Source organism: Manis pentadactyla, chromosome 5 (assembly GCF_030020395.1).
Source record: "Manis pentadactyla isolate mManPen7 chromosome 5, mManPen7.hap1, whole genome shotgun sequence".
NCBI classification, from domain to species: Eukaryota; Metazoa; Chordata; class Mammalia; order Pholidota; family Manidae; genus Manis; species Manis pentadactyla.
Window position 1 is genome coordinate 167,954,950 of NC_080023.1, and position 27,988 is coordinate 167,982,937.

Below are 27,988 nucleotides of genomic sequence, written 5' to 3' on the forward strand. Positions count from 1 at the left end.
TTTAGAATACAATGAATTGCTTTTATTTCGGTTTGCATCCACATCTCAGCACTTAGTGGTCCTGAACAGAAAAGTGGAAAAACGCAGCAATCTGCCAGGAAGTCAAGCCCGCCAACGTCGGGGATCTGCCGTCGCACCGAGTCCCTTCTTACTCCCTGCCGAGGACCGCGAGAAGCAGCAGCACCAAAGCCAAAGTAGGCACCGAATTCAAGGTTCATTTTGTTCCAGTTGTCAGATTCCAAACTAGACCCAAATGGATGCAAAGATGACCAAAGGAGAGCCCTGTTTAAACTTCTTCAATTTTTAAAAGCAAAAGCAATTACACGAAAAGAAAACAATTCATTCAGAGGGATCATGTGTGCTTACAAGTGTCTTCTGTGGCCTTTCTCCAAGTTTAACCACCAAGGACTTTGACAGCTGGCAGGTCTGAGTAACCCTGGTGACTGTTCTTTCCATTTTATCAAAACCTGAGCTAAAAAAAATGCATCAGCTGATGATGACAGCAGAGGGTGGCAAGGCTGAGGACCCAATATGCATTTCCCAGGCTGGGGAAGAGTAAATAAATGTGGTTTAAAAACTAAACGAGGGAAGTCAGACCCTTTCCAACCCTACCTGATGGCTTCTGGCCAAAGCAAGGAAGCGTCATGGCAAGTGTTGGGTGGTGACGGTGCAAAAATGGATTTGAGGAGGAAGGAAAAGCAGCACCCCTCGTAAAGGTGGAGGGAGAAGATATGGGGAAAGCCCTGAATTCCTCACCAAAGGCCAATTTCAGAGGGGAGCAGACGAGGTTACAATCTATGCTTCGGCCGAGGGTGGTAGTGGAGAGTGAGAGAAGGATGATGGCTTGGAAGGGAGGCATCATTTAAGACTTAAAGGAAACGGGATGCTGATGAAGCACCCCACACCCCCAGCAGTAGTCCCACAGGCTGTGACCTGAAACCTTCACATCTACTCTAACAAGCCACCCCAAGCTGGAGGGCTGCTGCAGGGAGGGAGGCAGGGGGAAGGGGAGGGGAGAAGGCAGAGACCCCAGGCCATGTAATCAGCAGCAAGGTGATTGTGTAATGTGTCTTTTCACAGTTGAGTTAGGTGTGCCCCACCAGTTATGATGGGAATCAATTTAAATATACTTTCTTGATCCCAGAAGTTCAACTATGTGGACAGTGGTTACATTTGACAGGATGATTTGTTATAGCACAACTTATGTATTAGTATCATTTACAGTATCTTAAGATAAACTGCCTTTGAATGGGAGCTTCCTTTCCAGTACTTTGAGGTCTACAAGACATATCTAGAAAATTTACTACTGTGGAAAATGAAGACTGCTTAAATCAAATGTGGGGGAATGGGGAGGGCCTGTGGTTTTTCTTTTTGATTAATTGCTGTAACACTGTCCTTCAGGTGGCTGAGGGAGTTTCATATTTTCTTTAGACATCATTAGGCGCCGAAGCTCTTGCAGGACAACTTTGATGCTATATGAATTCTGCCATTTTGCTAGCACTGATATGGCTCTTGGGTCCACCTACAAAAAGGCAAACAAGAACAAATTACTATCAGGCTCCCAAACAAAGGAACAGCTGTATGCTGGAGTTAAGCTGCAGCACAAACAAGTAAAATCCATTTTTCAAGTTGAACATGCCAGTCACACAATGATACCTGATGTGCAGAGTACCTGCCTGATTCTCTCCCTTCTGCTGCTGGTCTGTTTATCCCTTATTGTGCCCCAAATCCTCAGTTTGAGAGAAGGAAATTAGGGTTAAGTAAAGTCACCTTTAGACAAAGGCCCTGACACCTGGCAAGACTCAGTCTAATTGGCTCTGAAACAGTGACCTGCTCCCGGGCTGGTGCTGCCACTGCCCACGGCCTGTCCTTCCTCGACTCCACACCCAAGTGGTGGAAGACAAGGATCTACAGGACTTTCGGGAGAGCAAAGATGCCACCTCAAGAGTCACACTCTCTCGAGTTAGTGTAGCATTTCCCAAAAGAAATTTCCCAAAGTGTGAGTTGAGTTCTGGGTTCAGAACTTTAGGTGGAACTCAGGCACAACATTAAATACTGAACTTGCAGTAACAAGGCTCATCTCTGTTCAGTTTTCTTTCAGGTCTTCTGAATACCTAAAAAAGGAGGCTTAGCTCGCACGACACTAACACTAATGTGTAACACCCTCTAACCCTTGCTCGTCTCCCCTCTGAACAGGACAACAGGCCTCAAAAGCTCAAAGCCTTTGGTAAACAACATATGGAAGAATAATTTATTAAATTTGCTTTGTTTTTATAATATTTATTGTTGCTATTACTGTCTTATGACAAGTGAGGCTGGTTTTCCATTTATGGTAGTGAAAATGATCGTGAAAATTAGTTAAAAAAGCAAAGCCATTAAAGGAAAAAAATATTACATACCAGTGAACCACAGACATGGCCCAAGGGGTAAAAGTGTGACCTGGGGCAAGCTTTTTCACCTGTGTACCTCATTTTCTTCATGTCTAGCTCAGGGGGTAGAATCATGAGGACTGAATGAGCTCACATGTCAAAGTGACCAACACAGTGCTGGCCCAAAACAGTGAGGAGTGATGGCTAAATACCACTGGGAAAGAGGCTCTCACCCCAAATCTGCAGACGTTCACGCTGCAATAGATTTTATCATCAACTAACCCAAGAACATATGGGGTTAGGCCTAAAGTGGCCCTCATGTTTCAGTTCATTTCTCAACCCAAAGGAAAAGGTAGGGGCAGAAAATTAACTTACCACTCCATTAGAACTATTAACTCCATTCATATTAATTTTTGTTACAAATCTTACAAAGGGGGGTGCTTCTGGGTATTTAGGTCCACATTCTATTTTAAGGCTGTATATTCTGTTTTCATAAATTGTCTGGAAAAAAAGGTACAGAGATGTCAGGCAATTACAATGAATTAAAAGACAGAACTTCTGAAACCCCATTTATTCCTTACTGAAAACTGGTGCATCTGCTTCCATTACACAGTCTACTTGTTATCTGAGAAGTTGGCAGTAATTAGGCCTTACATTATAGTGTATATGAACCCTGGTCTGAGGGGAATAAAAAGACCGAAAATTTAAGGTAGTGTCACTGGAGTTTAGGTTATTCCTATGAAGTCCAATCAGATGCACTTGTTTTTATGTTAATTTCTCTACTTTGCAGACCTGTCCAATGCTCAGGGGACTAGTGTGTAAGAAGCCTTCTTTATTCTGGGAAGCCATACTAAATGTCTACTCACACCAGGATCACAGCCAATGAATTAAATACCACTGTGTGCAAAGCAGTGAACAGGCAATTCTTTACAGAACTTTAAAATTAAGCACATGTATGGGGTGAGGATGCCTTTCTACTTCATCAACATTTTGGAGTTGTACACTGTGTCAGGATATGTACACCTTTCCCTGCAGTCTTAAAGACGACCTGAGAGGCTACTAGCATTTAATGGGTGAGGCCGGGAGCCAAGGATGCCAGGCCTGCATAGGAAAAACAGTCCTTCAAACACCAGCTGTGCCTCTGTTGAGAAACACTGGAAGAGTCCAATCCCCCACACCACTGTCACTTCCACCCAATAAGAGCAAAACATGCTGACTTTGCCAGGCTGTTCCTTCTGCCTAGGGTTCCCTGCCTCCACCTGAACTACCACACAACCTTTCAGATCCATTTCAAAATCACCTAGTCAAATGTCACCCAGTTCAATCATCATACAGGACAGGCTAGTCCATAGCTTTCTATCCTGTACAAAGTCACACTTATCATTTGTGTGTCTGAAGACCACACTGAGAGGTGGCGTCTCCTCATTAGATCGGTCCCCTCAAAGGCAGGGGCCTCCCTCCTGTGGGTTCCCCTCTCAGACACCAGTGCCCCTCCTTCAGTGCTCCAAGCACAAGTAACAGTGCCTGTGCAAACAGTGTCATCTGGAGGTCTTTGGGGGAGGGGGATCAATTGCAGATGTGATTTAAGTCCTTGAAAACGTTATATGCCGAAACAGTAGCCTATCCCTAATAAAAAACCTGGAATATATTTTAAGATTCAGGAGATATTCATAATATACACATAGAAACCTTTCATATCCACTTAACAGGGACCCTCAACTATAGCAAACCAAAACTCAATTCTAGATTTCCACCTACCCTCAACCAGTGCCTCCTCTCTTCCCTCGTAAAAGGCACCATCATCTAGCAGTTAAAGCAAAAACCTCAGGCAGCCATGATTCCCTTTTCCCTTACCCTCTACTTTCCAATCACCAACGCCTCAGCTTCTACCTGCAAAACAGATCCCACACTCCTCCACTTCCCTCTCCACCACTGTTAACTCATCTGGAATTACCCCAAATCTTTGCTTTCTCTCTTACTCCCCTTACAATCTGTTCTCCACACAGCAGCCTGACTGACCTTTTAAAATGGAAAACTGTCCCTGCTGGCTTAACCCCTCCTATGGCTTCCCAGTGACCTGAGGAGGAAGCCCGAGTTCCTGGGTGGGACCCTGTGCACCCCTGCCCTCCTCCTTTTACTCTTCTTCCTCCCCATCCAGCCTCTCTGGCTTCCTTATTACACTTCAAACATGCCAAGTCCTCTCTTCCGTGGGCCCCTGCATCAGTTGCTCCTCTGCGTACTGCAGCTCAACTCAAGTGCACTTTCCTCTCAGAGGTCCTCCTGCCACCCATCCGCAGACACCCAGTCTCATGTGGGACCTCCCTTACCAAACTCAGGACAAGCAGGGCAGGGGTGTCAACAGAATTGGTACTCAAATGTTTGTTCAACTGAATGTTGCTCTTTACAAGTTTATAAAATGAACATCTTGTTGCAATTAAGATGTTTCCTAGAGGAAAAAGCGTCACTCACTCAACATAACAAATAGGAAGCAAACAGGGGCATGATTTCCATACAGCATGGAAAATATGGTAAGGGTCTATCCTCCACACCTAGCGCAGTCTCCATCGCAACCACACAGAGTATCTGGTTGATTGCACTGATCCCAAATTCGTCTCTGGGTGTGTTCTGCGTTCATGCTCAATGGTTTTGTCATACTATTTAAAGACAAGAACGTCTTACATAATAAAGTCCCTGGGAGCATGGGTTCAAGGTAATCACCAAAATCACAGTCTTTAAAAATATATGATACCACACTTTGGAGGCTCTGGTGCACCAATTTATTCATCAGCTGGCATGTTTTGTGGCTTATCAGTGCTGATTAAATTTCACTGATCATTCTACTAACAATAGTGTCAAAATGGCTAAGGTGGTCAGCTTAGTAATAAGATTCTGATTATTACACAGATTAAATTTACCATTACTCTTGACACTGTGAAATCTAATTTAAAAAATACATGCAATGACTAACTTGGAAAGAAATATTGAATTTCTGACTATTGTTGTTCAACTGGCAATTTCAGTGGAACCTAGTAAAAAAATACCTCAAGTCAAGTGAGCATAAAGACACCAGAAGGGTCATTCAAAGCCCAAAGCAAGACTGGGAAAACAGGGTTCTGGTTTTCTCCTTTTGTTTTGTTTACTGGTGCTCCAGGGATCTGCTAAAAAGGTTTCATTGAAGAAAGGAATTGTTCACTGAAGGAGAACTGCTAGAACATTCTGTCTCTGTAGAGAACACTGCTCTTAGGATTCATTATTTGACCACGAAACACTTTCCACTTCACTGATGTGGCCTGAGCCTCAAGGAGCAATTTGGGAATGCCTGTCAAAACGTTGAGGCAGGCACGCACAGAGCAGCAAGACCATTTCTAGGGATTTCCAGCAGACTCCTACTTGTGCACAATATAATAGCAAAAATAGTGGAAGTAAATGTACGTACACACACACACACACACACACACACACACACGTACACACACGTACACACACACGTACACACACGTACACACACACACACACACACAAACGTACACACACACACACACACACACACACACACACACACACACACACACACACACACACACACACACACACACACACACACACACACACACACACACACACACACACACACACACACACACACACACACACACAGCCAAGACATAGCTCTTGGTATAACCAGCAGGCCGCAGAATATATACAGACAGTTCCTTCCAACTTCAGGTACTTGGATGTGGACACAGGCTATTTCATCTGTTAGGCTCTACACGCCTAGAGCCTAGCTAGAGATTACAAACTTTTCCTGGGCCTAAAAATATATGAGATAATCCCAGCTTTATCATGAGAAAAATTCCAACAGAGAGACAACCTACAAAATACCTGACCAGTACTCCTTAAAACTGCCAAGGGCAATGAAAATTTTAAAAAGCCCAAAACTATCAGAGCCACAAAGAGCCCAGGATATGACTGTAAAATGTTATGTGGTTATATTGGACCAGATTCTGGAACAGAAAATAGACATAAGTTAAAAGACTACCTGAATGAAGTATGAACTTTAGTTAATAATAATAATAATATATAAACACTGGTTCACTGGTTATGACAAATGTACCATACTAACATGTTAACAACAGGAGAAACTGGGTGTGTGTGGAAACTTTCTATGCTACCTTTGCAACTAACTTCTTTGTACATCTATAGGTATTATACAACTTACTTTAAAAATGTATGAAATATGAGAAAAGGAAAAGGTATTGGCTATAAAACATGCAAAGAAAATTATAAAATCTTAATATGTAAAAGGGTGATATTAAGTGAACTAGTCAACTGCTACTCAATTTAAATATAGTTAAATAAAAACTAATTTTAATGTACAATGTAGGCACATACTATGTTAGAATGAAGGGTGGGCCCTCTAAAAAGTGAGACCATGCAGAGCCTGAGAAGATCTTAATGACTCAGGATGTAGACAGGTTAATTAGATGCACAGAAAGACATGGGAAAGGAGACGCACCAAACTGCGGCTCTGAGTTAATCTGGGGAAGAAAGTGGGGGTATGGCAGCTAGGGATAAGCCAGGGAAAAAGACACCACACTAGGTATTTTAACAGATAATTTAATATAGGAATTGGTTAAAGAGGTGTCACTGGACTGAAAAATGCAAAAGGGAACCTGAGCTAACACATAAGTAGTAATAAATGCAGGGGGCAGGTTAACCCTTAAAGCTGGGGAACAAAGGGAATAAGTCAGTTTATCAGAACTAGAGGCTCAGAGGAAGGGGTCTCCAGAGCTGAATTCAGACCTCTGAGTAGGGTGTGATTCTGGGAGTGCCCTAAAGAGCTGAAGGCTTGAACCCACTGCTGATGCCAGGATGAAGGGCCGTTGCCAGAGTGGAGCAGACAGACGAGAGGCAAACGAGGAGCAAGTCCCTTCTCCTTGCTTTCAGGCTCTCTCCCTTGCCCCTCACTGGAGGAACCTAACAGGAAGCCAGTTGATGAAAGAAAAATGAGTTTGAAGAATCCTAGCCTGAGAACCCAAAACAGAGCAGAGAAAGGTGGGCTTTGAGCTTACTAACCACCACCTGCAAACACCTTCCTAGATGTGGCAAGGCACGATTTTCCTTTGTACAGACTCTGCCTCCTCCCACAAATCAGGGCATCCTTCTGAGTGAGCCACTGGACCATCTCCAGGCAATATTACTTATTCTTTTCTCTAACTGAAGCCCAGTGCCAGCTGAATATTCTAAAGCCTACAGACTAAATTGTCAGGCGAACCACACAATCCAAATATAAAATACAAAGGAGAAAGGAGGTACTTGCTCCTTCCCATGTGTTTCCTGTTCCTATTGGCATCACCCTAGCATGAGTCCTTCATCATGGCAGCGAGAACTGCTCTGGGTCCCCAGCATCTCAGTGCTGCCTCTCCATCCTGGCCAGCCTCGCAGGAACCACCAGCAGAGGGGTACTGTGTTCCAAGTGCTAGTTTCTGATGGAATCTAGCACTGTCCTCCCAGCCCCAGAGGGTAGTTATTGTTTTCTGTAGTGTTACCACAGTGTGCTCTTGTTGCTTTTTCAGTCCAACACCTAGCTAATCAATGTCCCATATTAAATTAACTTGACTGAAATACCTAGTATGGTTTCTCTTCCTGACTGACACAAAGAGTTAAGAGGAACAAAATGAACTTCTTACCCTACATACTCTGTATTGTTTGAAAACTGTTATGAGGATATACTCATATATCAGACAAGCCACTTAAAGCTTTTTAAAGAGACAGGTCAACATGCACTGATATGGAAAAGAGGTCCACCATCTGTTAAGTGAAAAAAAAAAAAAAGAAGTTGTAACACATCCTGCACAGTAAGGTCTCATTTTCATTAAAAAGGGTATGTGCTCATGTTTGTGCAGCCACAGCAAGAGCCAGCAGAAACACACCACACACCAACTGACCAGTTTTCATCCTGGGGGGAGTATAATGAAATGGCGAAAGGATCTCTTTCCTTTTATTTCACAAATTCTCATAATTATGTTTTGTTCTTAAACATGCATATAGTACTTTTAGATGAATGTGTGTATAAACTAAGCTCTAACCCACACATAAAATCACTACCTTGGAGAACTCTGAAGGCATCACAAAGCTTCTCAAACAGGGCAATTTCTGCCTAGTGCCCCATTCCCCAAGAGGTGTGGGAATTAGGAAATATCTAGAGAGATTTACAGTTGTCACAAATAGAGGAGGTGGTATTGTCCTTGTGAGTAGAGGCCAGGGATGCTGCTAAGCATCCTACAGTACACAAGAGACCCCCCCCCGCCCCCCAGCAAATAACAACCCAGGCCAATGTGTCAACAGTGCTAAAGCTGAGAAACCCTGGCTACTGTTAGCACCTCTATGGGCAGAAATAGTCCCCATCTAATGTCATGGACAGCTGGACATTTGGCAGAATTTTACAAAGGGCACTTGGATAGGAAGCTTTGCTTTTAGGTTTGGAGGACTTGCTTTCCTAAAAAAAAAAAAGAAGTATTCAAATAGTTAACATGCTCATATGATTAAAGCACACTCAGAGAGTATAAAAAGGTGTTTGGTAAAAAAGAAGTCTCTCTTCCACCCTGGCCCCAGCCAGCCAGATCCCCACTGAAGAAGGCAGCCACTGGCACCAACTTCTTTCATATTCTTCCACAAGAATTCTGAGCACAAGGGAGCCCAAGTCTATGTATGTCTTCTTCCTTTTCTCCTACTTCCCCCACCCCAAATAGCAGCATATTCAGTACACTGTTTTGTACCTTACTTTATGTACTTAAAGATCATGGAGATCATTCCATATCAGCACACATGTATCTGTCTGATTCTTCCCAACAGCTGAAGAATACATCATTTGGTCTACTGAAAGACACTGAGGTGGCTTCCAATACTGCTACTACTGAAAACACTTCACGGAATAACCTTGTACCTACAGGTCTTTGGGCAATATATTCAAGAAAACTGAGTAAATACCCACCAGAATTGCTGGATTATATGGTATTTGCCTTTTAACTTTTTATGGAGCAATTTTGAGTAAAAATAATTGCTCATAGAAAGCACCTAGAAGCAGACAGTTCCTTTTATGACTTTGCTTTTAAATTTGGGGAGCTAGGACAATAAAAAAACTGTAAGGTATAAAGACAGACAATAATTAAGTATTGGTGAGGGTGTAGAGAACTGGAACACTCATGTATTGCTGGTGGGAAAGTAAAATGGTGCAGTCACTTTGTGCAGTCACTTTGGGAAACAGTTTGGTGTTCTTTAGAATGTTAATGTAGAGTTACCATATGATGCAACAATTCCACTCCTAGGTATATACCTATATACCTTAGAGAACTGAAACAGGTCCACCCAAAAACCTGTACACAAATGTTCACAGCAGCAGCATTCATGATAGGCACAAAGTGGAAAAAACCCAAATATCCACCAACTAATTAACAGATAAACGAAATCTGGCATATCCCTACAATGGAATATTATTCAGCCATAAAAAGGAATGAACCACTGATAAGTGCTATAATGTGGATGAACCTTGAAAATATGCTAAGTAAAAGCTAGTCACAAAAGGCCATAGATTGTATGATTCCATTTATATGAAATATCCAGAACAGGCAAATTCAGATATAGAAGATAAATTAGCAATTGTTACGGGTGAGGAGCAGGGAGTAGGGGACAGAATGGGAGTGAGTGCCAATGGATTTGTGGTTTCTTTTCAGGGTAATGAAAATATTTTGAAATTAGTGATAGTTGCACAATTCTGAATATAACAAAAATTACTAAACTGTAACTTTAAAAGTGTGTTCCACAGTAAGTGAATTCTACAGTATATGAATTCTACCTCAGTAAAGCTGTTATTAAAAAAAAAAGGTATGGAAAGCACCTTGTATCCTGTAGCTACTCATTAAAAATTAGCTTCCTTTGGAAAGAGATAAACTGAAACTCAGGGTACTCCAAGGTGTTACAGGTGGAACAGAATATTTTCAACAGGACTTAGTGGTTCATTTTGTTTGTTTGAACTGTATAACTCAGTGGTAGTGTATTCATAGTGTTGTACACTGCTTCATTCTTAATTTGTTAGATCCTAAAAAATCAGTCTGTTGATTAACAAATCTACTGAACAACTAACTCACTCTGAGTGATTTCCAGATGCTTTGGGGAGTAAGGAGGAGGAAAGAATGGTTCTCATCCTCAAGAAACCTAGACTATTCTTAGGAAGAGACGAAATGAAGTGAAGGAAGCCATCACCATACAATGGACTTTCAGAGAACAAGAAATTATCTCATGACAAAACAAGCTTTCTAGATCAGGTTTTCCCTGGTATTTAACAGATCCAGAAAATCCTGGTTTTCATCGATTTCTTAAAAAAAAGATAAAGAAATGAGGAAAAGACAGAAAAATGAAAAACAAAAAACAGAGAACAAAACTACAGGGTCATAAAAATGACTCCAGAAGTAACATTAAATGGTAAAGTCAGTTTCTCACCACGAGTGTTTATGACAGTCTAAGATGAACTTAATGAGCACAACCCTCTTCCTTGTTTTAGCCAGAGCCACGTCCTAGATGTCTTCCACTTACTGCAGAGCTACTGCAGAGCCTCATGTGCAGCAGAAGGAGTGAATGAGCACCATCACCTTTAAGCACAAGCAGACACAGGAAAGGTCCTGCTACATTCGGGCAGAATCTCCCACTGCTCATCTGAAACAACTGTCACATTATGGATATCTATTTCTTTGCTCCTACATCAAATTACTACTAAATACTACGGATTATTCTACAATGTGGACAGATGAAAACTCAAAATATAAACAGGAGGGAGACAATACTCATAGTGGTTGGAAGCACAGGGTCCGGGGTGGGGAGTGGTTTGGGAACTATCAGCTTTGTGACTTTGGCAAGTACGTTTACTTCTCTGAGTCTGTTTCCTCATCTGTAAATGGAACACAACCACACAGTAGTACCGCCTAACAATATGTTCTTGTGAGAATAAATGGCATTTCTTGGGGGTTTTACTATGTAGCCTAAAAAAAAAGTTAGCAGGAACTATGAAGACTGGGAACACTCACAAATCATGAAGCTGTAAAAGAGGGGTCCCTTTTCCCAGCCCCACTGTCTACGTCTTCTTTGCAAAGGCTCTGGGGCTAACAGTGCTTGGAAGAGACCAAAGCAGTAAGTCTCTGCTGAATGACCCAATGAATTAGGATACAGGTGCAAAGCAGAACTGGGAAACTGAATAAAAACCACAACTGTGAAAACTTCCCAAAGTTCATTTGGACACTGTCTTCAGAACATTGGCTGTATCTGAAGCCTTGCTATTTGATAAGCCCAAGAGTTTGTTCTAAACTGCATCTGAGGGTGCAGTTACCTCAAGCCTCACTGTCTACATTGTCACGTAAATTCACACTACAAGTCCAAACAGGGTTTTGCTTACCATTTAGAGGGATTAAACAGCATCAGAGGAGGCTCAAATATATAAACTGAAACTGGTCAAAAAAGAATAGCCACATTTCAGAAAATATACCATTGGTAAATTTTTTCCGTGATAAGGCTAGTATTTTTTAAAAGGAGGCACACTGAATTTAAGACATTGACATTTATAGCCGTAGCTCGACGCTTACTCTTGGAGGCCCAATTATCATCCCTGTCCATCTTGTAAGTGTCATGTCTTCGTCATCTTCTAGACCCCAGCTAACTGTGCCATCTCCTACTCCTTTCTGGCCTTCTTCGAGTTCTTCCAACAGTCGGAAATTGCGAGGGACTTTTACGCCTAAAATAAATGGAAAGAAATTCAAGATACTAGCAACTCCAGGGGAACTTGTAACCCTAGATCTAGTTGCTCATTATCACTACCTGGGAATAAAGATGCTAACATGCAAAAAGCTGCTGAAAATTGTCATTCCTCAAACTTGCTGCTTACAAAGCTATGTGTCAATCAGCACAACCAGAAAGAAGGGGCACATGGTTTTGTAACAGGTGAAGTGATGACTACACCAGGGCTAGATGATCGAGCCTAGCGACACCGCACTCCCATCCCCGCAGCTTTGACAAACTTCATGAAGAGTTTACTTGTCTAAAGGTTGATTAATTTGGGTCTACTACTGATGAAAACTACCAGTACCACTGATATTAAGTGCCTTGGAAGAGAAGAGGCTATTTCTTTGGTTCTGTTCTTATCACACATTTCTGAGGCTAAGGATGTGCTCACCTGTTGGAGTGACTTTCAAACTACCTTAGGAGGAAGAGCCACCATGGCCATATCAAATAAAAACAGTGACCTCTCAATTAACTTAGAGTCAACCGAAGCCTCCAGGGATATAATTTTTAATTATTTAAGCCACAGTTTCTCTCTTGGGAAAAAAGTTTTTCTGCTTTACTTGTTTCCAAAAATCTCAAAGCCTGGCAAGTAGCTCATGGAAGCAATTACCACAAACACATCTCACAGGTTCAAGCCCGTACAACTGAGTGGAGGCTGAGGTCTGAGCCATTTCTGGGGCTCTTCCACAACACAGTGTAAGTACTGGGGCCAGACAGGGGTGAGGCTGTCGGGGGGCAAGGACATGGTTTTCTTCCCGTGCTTGGGCACAGGGCGACTCTCCTACAGTTATTCTCCCAACCAGTCCTGCCTGCCTCTCTCTTCTTCCTGACTCTTTCCCTGGCATTTGGACTTTTTCCTCTGGAAAAAACCTGAATCCAGGCAAGTTCCAAGCTCTCTTTTGCCTTGAATGCCGAGTGCCCAACTGGCCAGACTCTCAGAGGCAAACAGCACTTACCATGTGACTGTGAAGAAAGACTCACTGGAGGGACTCAAGATGGTGGGAGGTACTCTCAGTATTTTCCAAAGCGCAGGACACATGCTACCATTAATTCAATTGGAATAAATATCTGAGCATCTGCTCTATGTCAGGCACTTTCCTAAGCAGTGGACAAAATAAAAACGTCTACCCTCATGGAGCTTACATTCTAGTGGGAAATACATAATTGGCAAACTAAATATGCAAATTAATAGTATGACAGATGGTGGTGTTCTGGAGCTGGAAGTAATGGGAGAGCTACAATTTTAAATAGGGTGACCAAGGAAAGCCTATTGTGACCACATGTCATGACTAAATATCTGAAGATGAGGGAACATGACTTAGGGACACTTGAGGGGAGAGTCTTCCAGGAAGAGGGAAGAGCAAGTGTAGAGGTATGTCCTAAAAGTAGGACCTTGCCCAGAGTGTCAAAGAACAGCAAGATGCCAGTTTACCTAAAACGTCAGCAAGGTGGAAAGGAGGTTAGGGACTCCAACTGTTCCTGAGTGATATGAGAAGACACTGAGGTTCTGAACAGAGGACTGACAGAATCTGACTTGTTTTTAATAGGAGCTTTGTACTACTGTATGAATATATGAGCCTACTGCAATAATCCTAGCAAAAGAAAATACTGGCTTAGCTGGTAAGATTTGCTGTTAGGGTGCCTGTGAAGCATGAGAGAAAGAAGAGTCAACTATAGATCCCAGGCTTTTGTCTGAGCAACCAGAAGGATGGAGTTGCTGCTGGCACATTAGATGATTTTAGGTGGTACATGAGTGAACACTTCATTTTGTAGTCATTTAATTATTTCTAAGAATAATTTATTTAGGGCTAGTAATATTATGCTAGCTTCCCATTTATGATGATGGTACAATTTCCCTTTTAAAATAAATGTAAGCAAGAGAGTCAGCTGACTGAAGAAAAATATTAAATAACACAGATGATACTTGAAAGGGAACAGCAAAAACCTGAAAGCATACCTGAATGGCTCGTTTGGAAAACACTGGCCATGTTTCATCCACAGAATAGTGAACTGAATTATTCAGCTATACTGGATTTTGTCTCCTCTAACAAACCCAAAACCAAAGGATGTTTGTGACATAATAAGCAAAAAGCCAGATGATACAATGTCTTTTGTTCAGAACATTAAATCTGAATCTAATAATCCTAACTAATTTGGCTTAGGGGGGAAAATCACTGTCCATTACGACTGCTGTTACTATTGGTTAATCTATAAGCCTGCGCTAGCAAAAATGAATACCAAAAGAGCACAGAATCATAATACTGATAAGAAGCTGATAAATATCTGAAGAACTTGTTTGTAGATGGTGTGACAGACTGAACTGTGTCCCTTCAAATTCATGTGTTGAAGCCCTAACTCTTAGTACCTCAGAATGTGACTATATTTGGAAATAAGGCCTTTAAAGAGATGATTAAGTTAAAATGAGGCCATTAGGGTGGGTCTTAATCCAATTTGACTGGTGTCCTTATAGAGGAAATTCAGACACACACAGAGACAACTGGGATACACATGTGCCTGGAAGAAAGCTCACTGAGGACACTGAGGAGGTAGCCGTCTGCAAACCCAGGGGAGACACCAAACCTGCTGACACCCTGACCTTGGACTTCCAGCCTCCAGAACTGTGAGCAAATACACTTCTGTTGTTTAAGCCACCTAGTCTATAGTATTTTGTTACGGCAGTCCTAGTAAATTAAAACAGATGGTAAGTGATATCTTAAGCAGCTTAAAAAAGTTGGACAAGGTAGGTTAAAGACCAAGTAGGTAACAGTGGTTATCTCTGGTTGCAAGGATTATAGCTGATATTCCTTCAGCCCCCTTCTACATTTTATGATCTGTTTTACCATGATCTCCTGTTATTTGCATAACAAAACAGGAACTGTGTCAACTACGCTTTAGGCAAGGTCCTACCTCTGGGCCTTTGCACTTGCTATTCCCTCTGCTTGGAACATTCTTCCCCCAGATATCTACCAGACATGCTCCGTTGCCTTCTTCAGGGCTTCAGTTATATGACACCTGATTGCAGTAAGGATTAAGAATTCTCTAAGAGTGGGAATCTAACTTAATGGTATTCCCTAAATGACTAACTTTAAGTGATCCACGTTTTTTAATGTTATTAAGACTTGTTCAAGACAAATGAGCAATGGCAAAGTACAGCAGCTTCCACAGCTGAGTCCCTCATTATTGAATATGGTATGACTATTTCTCCTGAAAACATTAGCAAAGACCATCTCTACAGCTGGAAATGTTACCTCTTCATCTAACAACCAGAGCTGATTAGGAAGTCTTACCCAAATATCACAAGCTCATTGCTATTAGTTTTAAAACAGATAGTGAACTCAAGTTATATTTTTCTGATGTGTGATTTTTATTTGTGAAGTAGGGAAAAATATATTAATCCTGTACACTTCCAACAGACATATCTATTGGGTTAGACATTTTATTAAAGCCCACATACATACACCACTGAACCAAAGAAATAAGCAGTTCAACTTATTTTAGGTTATTTGGAACAGTAACCAAGCGCAATAGGCATCAAGTCAGCTTTTTGCTCTTACTGCAGTGTTGTTACAGGATGATTCAATTTGATTCAAGTTATAAAATAGGCATGCGGAACAGTTTAATACATCAAAAACACTGCATCAGCCAAAATCTCTAGGCAAGCTAGAAATATTCCAAGCAGGAGTTGGAATATACATATAAATATTCAAATAACTGTGCTATATACTGATTAATTACAGTAAGCATTTATTCCATTTGAACAGCAGTTCTCAAACTTTTTTGGTCTCAAGAACGTTTTACACTCTTCAAAGCTGTTGAAAACTTCAACAAGCCTTTGTTTATGTGGGTTATAGTTATTAGAAATTAAATTAATTAGAAATTAAAACTAAGAAAATTTAAAATTATTTAATTCATTTAAAACTAACCACAACAAACCACTACATGTGGTTTATAAAGAACATATATTTTTCCTAACAACAAAAGAAAATCAGTGAGAAGTGTGGTATGGCTTTGCAAACCTCTTTTAATGTTTGGCTTAAAACAACAGGGAATATTAAGAACTGAGGTGAGGTGGAGAATACACATCCTGCTAAAGGGGGCAGTCACTCCCCTGCCCTGGCCAAATGTCTGAGAGTCAGATTCTGCATTTGCATATGAGTCAGTTATGAGACCACTTTGCAACATTTGGGGTCATGAAATTGTTCTTAAAAATCCTTCTACGCCCTCACATCCTAAATTTAGCCCAGAGAGTATATTAAACCTTTCCTTTGTCAGAAGGGTAAAGATTGATAAACACTGTGCTAATCTGGCATTGGTGGTTAAGCACTCTTTAACCTTTACTTAGCTAAATCTTGAAGAGGTTAAATCCACAAACTGGTAGCTTTTTAAAGGAGACTGTTACTTTTTAATTCATTTTTTTCTAAGCCATGAACTTTTATTTTCACTCAAAAATTGACTAAAAGCAAAGTTTGGGAAATAACAGCTAGCCAAAACCAAGAATTACAAAGTTTACCAATTATGGAATGGTTCATTTAATTGTTTTATTTTTTAAAAAACAGAAGTGGCTAACTAGTAGCTGGTTAGTTAGTATACTGACCACTACTTTAAGGGACCATTCTGACACTCACTATGTTTAATGTGTGTAACACTGAGCTCACTCCACATTAACAAGCAAAAAATCCACACCTCTCAGGACTGGAATTAAAAATTTACCTGCTTATCAAAATTTTTCTATGCATACAAATATATGTATCACATATGTACACACCTTCTTTCAATGCAATAATTATCTAACACCCAATACCATGTGAGACTTTATAGGGGCCATGAAAGAAATAAAAACAGGGGCCTTTCAACCAGAGTATAAAGTCTATGAAACAACATATATATAGTTCAATAAAACAAAACAGGGTGAAAACTTTGTATGACAGAAGTATAACTTATCACAGAACAATGCTTCTCAACCTTTGAGGGGGTCACAGACCCCTCTGAATTTGATGAAAGCTAAAGGGTGGGACCATGTTACTAAGAGGGACTGGACTTTATCCTGAGGGTAATCAGTGGGGAGCTGCAAAAGGCTCTGAGTAGGGCAAGAGATAAGGCAAATCTCCTGGTAATGTTCAGGATGGGAGGGAAGGAAAGCTTAGAGGCCAGGTTAAGGATGTGCTACCACTAACATGTCAGGATACAAAGCCAGAGGCATTTGCTTAGAGCAAACATTGTGACAGACATGTTATCACACTGCTCATAGGCCTAGATGGTGGAAACCAGAGGGATGTTAAGAGATTTAGGGTAGCATGTATTAATATGCAAGGCTGTGGAGGTAGTTCCCATTTTCACAATGTGACATAAAAACAACTGGACTGTACACAGTACACTTTAGCTAAGTATTTGTTGAAAAATCCATAATTGAGCAAAAGAGAATAAAAAGGTATGCAAACCCCTTTTTATAAAAAAGTCACCCATGCTTCCTTGCATATATATACTTCCATAAATGATCTTTAGTTGCCAGGCATAGAATCATGAGGATACCTGGTCTCCCATTCTATTTTTAAAAGGCTGGCCTGAGTAATAGCCAAGTTATCTCCCATAAAAAGAATCAGAGTACATATACTTCAGAGAAAATTCTATAATCTTCCAGCAGAGGATTAAGAGCACAGACCTGGGATCAAGTCCCGGCTCTACCACTTTCTAGCAATCTTAGCTGTGTGACTGCAGCAAAACTGGGGTACTAATACCCCCTGCTTCTGTGGGTGGCCAAGAAGAATCAATGAGCTAAAACCTGTACAACATTTGTGTAATGACTGGCAGAGTAAGCTTTCTACTGAATCATCTTCATCGGCACATTCTATTGTCCATCATAAAATAAAAAACAAAACCCCCCACTTGACCCCCAATATCCTCTTCAAGCTACCATCTCATTTCTTTGTCCTTTCTTAGCAAACTTCAAAAGGGCTGTCTAAACTCCTTGTCTGTAATTCTTCACCTTATTTGCTCCAATCAGGCTTTGTCTACCAAGTCACTCACCAAAAACTGCTCTCATCAGGGGCACGAGATAGCATCCTCTCACCAAATCCTGGGGTCAATTCTCAGCCCCCACCCCAAGTTCCTGGAGCTCTCAGTAGTGCCTGATTACTCCCTCCTTAACTCTTGCTTCCCTTAGCAGGTTCTCTTCCTACCTCACAGGCTGTTTGGCCTCACCTTCCTCAAACACTGGCGGCCCAGCCTCACCGCACAGCCCACAGCCCTCTGCTTTTCTTCTACTTTACTCCTCAAGTGATTTTACCCAGACTGGGGAAGCTGATGACTCTCCGATTTGTATTTCCAATCAACTGCCTCCTAGACATCTCCATTTAGATGCCTTAATAGGCCTCTCCAACTGAATACACTTCCAAACAGAACTCCCTTGCACTCCTTAAAAAAAACAAGAGACTACCCACTCTTCAATCCCAGTATATGGCACAAACATTTACCAGTGTTCTGGCTGAAATTCTTGGAGTCTTGATAAGAAATCTTGCCCTTACACTCTATACCTACCCATTTCCAAATATACCCCAAATATGGTCATTTACACCACCACCCCACTGTCATCAGCCTAGTCAATGCCACCTCAGCCTCCTAAATGGTTTCTCAGTCTAGTTGGTGTCTACCTAGGTCTGTTCTCCACAGTGAGCCTTTTAAAGTTAAATTGGATCTCATCACTCTACTCAAAGGCCTCCGCTGGACTAGCATACATCCAAACTCCCACTTCACCTACAAAGCCCCACCTGCTTCTCCAGCATCATTTCTTGCCACCCTTCCCCTTGCTCCCTCGCCCTCCTTCAGCCACACCATCCTTCTTTAAGTTTCTCAACAGGCAACCTAACTTTCTGCCTTTGCACTTGCTGCTCCCTCACCCTGGGATTCTCAGTCCGAGCTGTACATAGTAGGCTGGTTTCCTTAATCCTCACCTAAGGTCTACATTTTGATTCCCTTACCTTGCTTTATTTTTCTTCACAGCACTCATGACCACTTGATATTTTAAATACATTCATTTCCACTTCATTAGTTGTTTATTGTCTGTCTCTCCCATCTGAACATAAGCTCCACAAGAGTAAAACTTCAGTTTTGTTCACTGCTGAATCTCTTACATCTTAAGGAGTGTTCTGTCGGAGTATGCACTCAAATGCTTGTTGAATGAATGAATGGGTGGGTGGCTGGGTGTTAGCTAGGGATATTATTTCAGACTGAAAAATGCTCACTGTCACAAAATTCTAACTCTGATTTACTTCTGAAAACATGGCAGAGAAACATTCATAGCACTATTAAAAGGGATTCTAATATTATTAAGATCATCCAAGGGGTTTAGTATGGGTTTTAAAAAGCCTCCAAAAAGTGATACATTAAATTCTTGATGTAATGATCTTAAAAGAAATATAAATCTTAAGTCAGAAGCCAGGCAGTCTACAGAGGCCCTCTCAGCAACATCCTCCCAGCCCCCCAGCCCACAAATACACCTTGTCCCTCACACAGTGTCTGTGGCATATCTTTTCTTTCTTTCTCTTTAATTTTATTTTCTTGCACTTTTATAATCTGACTCTGTGAGCTTCTCAAGTTAGAGAAGTTACAGCTGTGACTCACTTAATCCTGTCTCCCAGAATCTGATATGTTGCCTGGCCTTTAATGGTACTCAACAAATGTTCCAATTGGAGACATGGCAGCATCCCTTCCTTTCCTACTATAAACTCTTTCACATGGCATACTGCAGCCAAAATACTGGGACACTGATACCATATAACTGAGATACCTAAGGCTTTCTGAGATAATTAAAAATTGATAACTAGTTTAATTTCTTAATGAAGTATGATCAAGACTTTCAGGAAAACTTAACTTTTTTTTTAAATGAGGGAAAACTGGTTTTTCACCCAGATCACACAAGTCAAAGAATTCTTCACTACAAAATGAACTTTGTTTCATAAAATATATATGAAAGCATGCTGATATTCCAAACTATTTATAACTACATACACAGTTAATATTAATGCATCAACATTTTTTACAAAGTAAGCACATTTAACTCCAAATGGCTGACCACTCCCTAATTCTAGAATTTCAGGCGTTGTACAGGGAGATAAATCCAGATACTTGAGTTCAAAGATCCTGTAGATCTTGTGAATGTATCAGTCAGTCACTTCATCCCATCCCAAATAGAGAGTATATGCTTAAAATCATGGTACATTAAACAAAAGATCTCAGGTGAAGACACTAAAAAACTAAATCTGCACATACCAAAGAAGAAAAGCACATCAAAAAACTCAAGAATACTCTAATATATGTATTATTTTATAGCCCTTTAATCCATTCAATCAAACTAAATTTCAAGATTCCTAATATTTCTGTGTGTATCTGACACCAAAAGGCAGCTGGAGAAACAGCTTCAAGGGACAATATAGATGATGTAAAAATGGACTCTTGTTAATCTTAACAGACTTTAACTATTAAAAAGTTAACTATAAAAATGTTAAGATAACTTCACCAAGGTGCTAAAATATCACAGTAATCCAAGATTTTTAAAAAGAAAATATTTGTTCTTGTTACTTCAGAATTCTTTCCAGAAGAATTTTTCCTGGATCTGTGTCAGTATCACAAGTCAGCCAGTTATTCTCTGGGCTAAATATAAACTGAAAAGTCAGCAGCCGCAGGATATTACAAAGAAAATATGACAACCAAGTTGAAAAAGCATGAATATCTGATAGCGTTTTACACCAGGTTACAGTTAAGACATTTAATGCAGTAATATGAAACACAGCAACATATTAAAATATTAGTGGCACAAAATGGATTTTGAAGCCCTTTAAAATATCTTTTGGAAAAATCATAGCCACAAAGCAGCGGCTATTACAGCATGCCAATCTTGGAAAACCGTGGCCTGGCTGAGCCTCCCAGGTTTCTTCTGAAAATAAAGCTGCCAGTTAAAACTGGTTGGGTTCCCCATTCAGGGAAGATAGTGAACTGAGCTAGGAGTCTGGTGCTGCTCCCATTCTAGAAAATAAAGAGGCCCTGGGAAGATGATGTACCAGATTCAGTGCTCCTGAAAGTGGGCACAAAGGGAGGGGTAGGTAACTCTTATTCCTCAGCAACCAGCAAGTGCAGTCTGGCTGCCTCCTCGTTAGTGCTTGCCCAGAGGAGCAGATTTTTTCTTTCTCCTACAGCAAGGGTTCTTCCAAGAACAGCCCCTGGACCTGCAGCCTACAATCATCACGGAACTTGCTAGAAATGTAAATTCTCAGGCCCACCCCAGAATACTACTACAAAATTACTCAACCTGAAACTCTGAGGGCGGAGCCCAGCAGTCTAACAAACCCTTCAAGTCATTCTGATGCAGACTCATTTAAGAACCACTGATCTAGGAAAAGAAACTGGCAATCTATCACTCTTTACAGTCCAGACAATGTGTCAACAAACAGCTGGTGACAAAATGCAAGACCTTGTGTTTCTCTGTTGCCTGGGTGACCAAGGACAAGCATCAGATTTTCTTTGACAGGGGTGGAGACAACGAATGAGGTATAGGAAGTACATTAGGGTAGTTAGGGAAGGAGAGGACAGAATTAATTCGATGGTAAAGTCCCTCAAGAAATACTAATTTACCTGGACAAAAAGCTTCCTTTTTGAAAGAAGACTTTTGCTTCTGCGCTACTAGATACATTGTTTTTGCAAATATGGCAAATTTATCTATTTGGCTACATCAAGGTGAGACCAGGGTTAATTTACTGCAACATTCAACAAATATTTATTGAGTACCTACTGTATGTCAGGGAATATGCTGAGTGCTGGGGACATAGCTGAGAACAAAAGAAAATCCTGCCCTAGGGGAAAGGTGTAGAAAATATGCAAGAAGACACGTAAAAACATTTCAAACAAGGTTAAGTGCTTTAGAAGAGAACAGAGGAGAGATGTGATTGATAATGACTGCAAAGACTATATTGAGTGGGGTAGTCAGGGATGGCTTTTCTGGAGAGCAGAGACCTGAAAAACAAGCAGCAGTCAGTCCCGTGAAGATCTGGGGACAGAGCATTCCCAAAGGCAAAGAGCAAGAGCAGAGGTGTGCGTGATACCACGTGAAGTCGGGGCAGGCAGGGCCAAGACCAGAGGACTTTGTAGGCCACAGAAAAGAGACTGATTTTATTCTAAGTGCAGTTTTCTGCAGGGGAGTAGCAGTTTCTGTTTTATGTCTATAAAAGACCAGTCTGTCTCTTCAAGAGAATGTACTGGAAAAGGGCAAAACTGGAAGCAGGAGGCAAGAGCAAGAAGGTTCTGTTTGGACAAGAATGACAAGAGTGGAGAGATGGAAAAGGAGGACTGACATCCTTGGGGTTACGCCTACTGGACTTGTGAGGGGGTGGGTGTGAGGATGAGGAAAGAATGCTAGTTGAGGGTCACTGCTATCTACCCATGAAAGAACTAATCAGCTAAGGTGGAAACGTCAGCAGACCTTCCAATGGCTCAAAGAACTTGCAATGCCTAGTTAGAGAACAGGCAAATGGGGGCTGGAAGAATGATAACATGGCCAAGAGCATGTGTCCTGGAACAAAACTGCCCTGGTTCTGTACCCTGGCTCTGCAAGTTATTGGCTGAGCCTCAGGCAAGCCATTTCTCTTCAGTGGGCCTCGGTTTCCTCACCTTCACAGCAGATACCTGTCTCAAAGGGTTGTTATGAGAAGCAAGATAATTAAAACAGCATCTAGCACACAGCAAGCCCTAAAAGTGCAGCTTAAAGTCTGAAGGGTTTGCATGTTAATGAAGACAAAGACCTACACTGTACATGACATGAGGGGCCTCCAAGCATGATGAATGTGTTATTGAATGTAAGGTATAAGAAAGCGCTTACTTAAAAATGGGACTCCACTCACTGGACAGCACATTAGCTACAGTGGGATAAGCAGTGTCCAGGAATGCTACAAAAAGGGTTTCTGCTACAAAGTGGTACATACTTCTCATTAAAGCCTTATCTTGTCCCAAGATAAAATGCTCCAAACCTAGGAAGTGCATATGTCATAACCCACACGTTTCCATTTCCTTCCTAAGGTCCTGAAGCAGGTTGGGAAAGGAACTGGAATCAAGACCCCTGGGCTCTGTCTGAGTGCTACCACTTCTCAGCCAACCACCAATCTCCCTTAGTAGTACTGTGGGGACAACACTTCTGTATTTCACTGGAGCCTTTCAGAATTAAAGAGGCTTCCTGACTTCACATTTTATATTCCACTTTTTAGTAAACTACTGTAAAGCTACATGTCAGGTGAGAGACAGAAAGGGAGGTAGAGGTAGACAGACAATGTGGTGGAGGGAAAAGGGTGATATTAAAGTTATTGTGAAGGGGAAAATCATAATCAACAAAATTAACCTTGGCAATCCCTAAGGAGAGCAATAGGTTGTACTGACCCAACAAAGCGCTTCCCCCTCCACCACTGGAACAGACTGCCATTTCTTCAGCTGAGCCCTCTGTGAAGCAGTTCTCTTGAATGCAGGGCACATGTGCAAAAGGCACTTTAGCCACAACCAGCACAACAAGGTGCTCACACAGTGAGACACACAGGAATAAGATCAACTGAGGAAGCATAGGTTCTCCAGCTCTCTGGGGAACACCCTTGAATGGAATGGAAGGTTTCTTAACCTCCCCTGCCCATATGGGTCAATTTTCATAAGCTAAATGTGTGTGTACGACACCACTCCAGTGCATGCAAATTTAAAATCATGCCCAGCTAGGGCGTTACCCTTCTGGTACTCAGTTTCTGGTCAGGGAAGCCTGTGGGATGCTGGGTGAGAGGAAGGACCTTGCTGCCAAGGGCTTGAGGTCCTACAATCCTGGGCAAGGCAGGAGGAATCAACTGTCACACATGAGCATCCTGAGGGATACTAGTGGGCTTTTCACAGCACCACCCCTCTAAGATCTAGGCAGAATTCACACACTGCAGAACCAAGGGAGGTGGGAAGGTGTTGAAGCCAAATGTTGAAAGCAGTGACCATAAAAAACTAAGGTCAGTCCTTACAGGAACTCAAAGGCTTCACAACTGTTTCCTGGCAACTAGGGGCATAGATTAATCAACAGGTTTGTTCTAAACCTGAGTAAGGAAGGCCCCATGGCCCCTGGCCACATCTGAAGAACTTCTCAGAAAGCAGAGGCTTGTACAGTCATTTTAGTTTAACTCAAAGTCTTTTCTGCTTCTACTCTTAGCACTCTGCACTACTTCCACTGCCTCAGGGCACAGGTCATTTCTTGTCATTCTTCTCTCTTAATACTCTCATTCATTCAACAAATATTTACTGAATGCCTACTTCATACTTGCTCAATGACTTCCCTTCACACTCAATAAAATCCAAAGCCTTATCATATCTCCCCACCTCATCTTAACAAGTCTCTCTTGCACAATAAGGCCTTTATTTTCTTTCAACACACCAAGCCTGCTCCTGCCACAAGGCCTTTGCACTCACTATATCCCTTCCTCCCCTGCTTGTGACACACATTATAGGGGTGGCTCTGTCCATCATTTGTATCTGTTCAAATACCTCCTCCTCAGAGAAGCCTTCCCTAATCACCTCTCCACACACCTTTTATCACAGCACATAATTTCCTTCATAGAATTTACTATACTACCTGAAATCACTTACTTATTTACTCCTTTAATGGACTTCTCCCTGACTAGAATGGAAGTTCATCATGGACAGAGGCTGCTATGTCCATCTTGTTCACGATTCACAAGAGGACATAACAGGTCCTCAATAAATATCTGTTGAATAAACAAAGAAGTTTTAGGAAACTCATTTAGGGCACCTCAAAGCCTGCTCTATGTTATCTAAACCATGCCAAGTGCTCTTGACACTAGACAGCAGCTGACGATATTTTATCTGACCGCCACAGCATTTATGAAGCACTCTTAAATTGGCAGGGCCTCAAGAAGTTAGAATTAAGTAGCTGTTAAACCGGATTGTTGGTAGCCAATCTCAAGTGACTGCAAAGATGGCTGAGTTGCAATACCACAACGCTGGCTGCCACAGGCATATTGTACTGCAACCTGACAGGGGTGCTATTCTAGTGAGAAGTTTCCCACAGCAGCCTAGCCTGACTCAGCCTCTCTTCTGAGAGTGTCTGTGGCAGTATCTTGGTACACGAATTGACTCAGCACTGTTCAGCTGAAACCAAAACCTAGGAAAAGGATGTGTCGTCTCTTCTATCCTTCAGGAAGGTACCACTGTTTTAAGTGTAAAAGGCAGCTTGTGGTAGATCACTTCAGTCAGATCCCCGACATCTAATTCCTTCTATGTCCCATCCTGACTATCAGACAAGGAGGGCTCCTTGGGATACTGGAGGAGCAACATCCTGGAAAGAGGGATCCCCTCACCCTGCTCCCTTCAGTCCACCCATCCTCTCCTAACAGTGCTGCTACTGTGGCCTTAAACAGCAGGAGGATTTTACCACCCAGGCTGGTGGCCCAGTTTGCATCCTCCATCAGAGGTCGCCCATCGTCACCCCATCTGGGAGGACCTCCTTGGCAACTTCAGTCAGGTACCTCAGGGTACAGCCTCTTCACTAAAAGAGGGACACACAGTCTCCCCCAAATCCTGCACTTCCAGAATGACTCTCCTGTCTCATCAGTCCCTCTGGGGGACTTGCCCCAGCCAATCATCATCTCACCTCAAGAAAGCCACCAGAGTCCATCCCCTGATGCCCATCTGTGGAACATTAACTCTGAACCAGATTCTTCAGGATTTGATCCTCTGGCCCATCTTAGGGTAGTGTAGAGCAGAGGAATCCAGGCTTAAAATAAATGTTGCTTCCCTTATTCTACTAGGGACTAGAAGAATTCCTCCCCTAAAAGTGTGACCCCCTCATACCCTGTTCCCCATCCTGGATTAGTGGGGGTTTGCTCAGCCTTTCTTCCCCTGTCACCCAAGAGTTCCCATTTCATCTGTTCCTCTCCCCACGCCCATCCTGCCAGTGGGGGAACTTCTGGGCTGAACCCATGTATCTATTACCAACATATAAAAGAGTGGTAGGGAGCAACAATCTCCACAAAACACACACTTCTAGGATATGCTTCCCTCACCCAATAAAAAAGGAAACTTTTACTCTCTAAAAGAAACATCTCTGAAAACTGACCTCCCATTCTCACCCATTGCATGGGGTTTCCCTCAGTTGATCTGCTTCTTCTCTTCTCAAAGTTAACACCTCCAGGGCTCCCAATTCACCCAATAGTGCAAGCTTCCATCAAGGGTCCCACTCAGAGCCTGCCTCCTAAAACCTAACAACTGTCTCCTCGATCAGGGGCCTTGATATGATAGGGCCATTTCTCTGCCTGCCGCCCCTGTCATATCCTCCGGAATCTCCTTTCCCCCTTCTCACCCTGTGGAGATGCCCTTCATCTCCCCCAAAGCAGCCACCCCACAGCTCCCCCTTTCTAAGCAAACTACAGACTTCCTCAGCTAGCCGCAACCTCAAAACCGTCGCTGGAGCCACCCCGGTAACCAATGGGCATCCTCCCAGTCACCCCTCGGGAGCCCGTTTCCTTCTCTCATCCATCCCGAGGGGCTTCTCCGAAGCCCCGCCAAACGGACATCCCCAGGTTCCCCCCTCACCGGAGCCCCAGCACCCAGTAAAGGCCTTCCATCCGCTTTAGGGCACCTTTTTCTCTAGGAGACCCCTCGATCTCCTCCAAAGAGTGGCCAGCCCCGGTCTCCTCAGGAGTGCATGGGGCTGGCCCCTAGCCTGCTCCGGCTGCTCGCAGTGCGGTCGGGCCCGGCTCTTCCTCTCAGCAGGGCCCTCACGCCGCCCGGGGGAGCCTCGCCGCGCCGCCCACAGGCCCCTTAGGCCCCCGCCCGTGCTTCCGGCCACCGCCTGCTCCTCCTCCCCCTTCAGGCCACCGGGTTCGCCGCCACGGAGCCCAGCGGACGGAGGCAGCAGAGGCCCTGGTCCCCCTGCAAGGGCCTTTGCGGGTCCCCGGACCCCGGCCCGGGCCCGCACCCCCTCGGCCAGCCGGGCCCGGCGTCCCCGCTCACCCGAGCCCGTGGTGGCTGCCATCTTGCGTCGCTGTCGCTCGAAGGCCGGCCCCTTCTTTACCCCCCCGACTCGGTTCCTCGGGTTCTTATGCGCAGGCGTGCGCGCAGGCGCAGATGCTACCGCTGACGCCCGGTCGGCGGGCGGCACCACCAGTACCGGGAAGGTGTATTTTCTACTCCCTTGGAGAGGAAATATTTGCGTGTGCGAGGCCCAGCAACCTGCAAGTCCTTACGCGCTCGGGTGCGAGGGAGGTACAGAGGTGTTTGGGGAGCAGGGCAAGGTGATAGACTTGGGAGGACGCGATTTGTGAAAGAAAAGGAAGAGGAGATAGCTTTTAAAAAGCGCCCATTTCGCTTCTGGCATTTTCCTGGAAGTGGGATCGTCAACAGCATTTGACTAGGTCAGGATTAATGTGAAAAATGAAGATGAAAGGGATTGAGCAGTTTATCTGAACTCATATGTTTAAGTGGCTGAGTCAGTATTTGAACCCAGGCCAAATCGTCTTGCTTCCAAGGTCGATGGTGCCTGGCCAGAGGAGGATTGTATGGGGCAGCTAAATGATTTGGGGACATTGAAGTGTCAGAAAAAGCATTCACTCATTCACTTTCTCACTCATCAATCCATTTATTCATCCAAACAAATATTTACCAAGCACCTACTATGTGCCAGGGGCTGTGCTGGGTGCTAGGGGTGGATATACAAGTATATCCCTGAGGTAAGTCTCTGCTCTTAATGGGCTTACATTCTAGTCGGAGACAGAGCA

General features: G+C 42.8%; 1 protein-coding gene across 6 annotated transcripts; it reads right to left on the reverse strand.

Annotated features, from left to right (window-relative positions):
• Nucleotides 1–27,350, reverse strand: UBE2V1 (ubiquitin conjugating enzyme E2 V1). 6 transcript variants are annotated; one of them, XM_036901998.2, is made up of 5 exons: nucleotides 27,225–27,323; nucleotides 24,840–24,958; nucleotides 12,002–12,150; nucleotides 2,745–2,870; nucleotides 1–1,522 (listed from the first exon to the last, which is right to left on the reverse strand). In XM_036901998.2, exons 3-5 carry the CDS (start codon nucleotides 12,044–12,046, stop codon nucleotides 1,376–1,378), a joined length of 318 nt encoding a protein of 105 aa, XP_036757893.1. In that variant the 5' UTR covers nucleotides 12,047–12,150; nucleotides 24,840–24,958; nucleotides 27,225–27,323; the 3' UTR covers nucleotides 1–1,375. The 6 variants fall into 6 exon arrangements, with proteins under 6 accessions (XP_036757893.1, XP_036757891.1, XP_036757894.1 ...); XM_036901996.2 differs by lacking the exon at nucleotides 24,840–24,958 and having other exon boundaries at nucleotides 27,225–27,350; XM_036901999.2 differs by lacking the exons at nucleotides 24,840–24,958; nucleotides 27,225–27,323 and adding an exon at nucleotides 26,851–26,991.
• Nucleotides 27,351–27,988: the final 638 nt, after the last annotated feature.

Coding starts and splice junctions, on each gene's coding strand:
- UBE2V1 (XM_057503079.1), bottom strand. CDS start 23,655: ATGGCAGTCTGTTCCAGTGGTGGAGGGGGAAGCGCTTTGTTGG. Junction 12,151..23,612: donor AGGGGGAAGCGCTTTGTTGG/GTCAGTACAACC, acceptor CATTTATTTTAG/GCGTAAAAGTCCCTCGCAAT. Junction 1,523..2,744: donor TTAATAGTTCTAATGGAGTG/GTAAGTTAATTT, acceptor GCCTTTTTGTAG/GTGGACCCAAGAGCCATATC.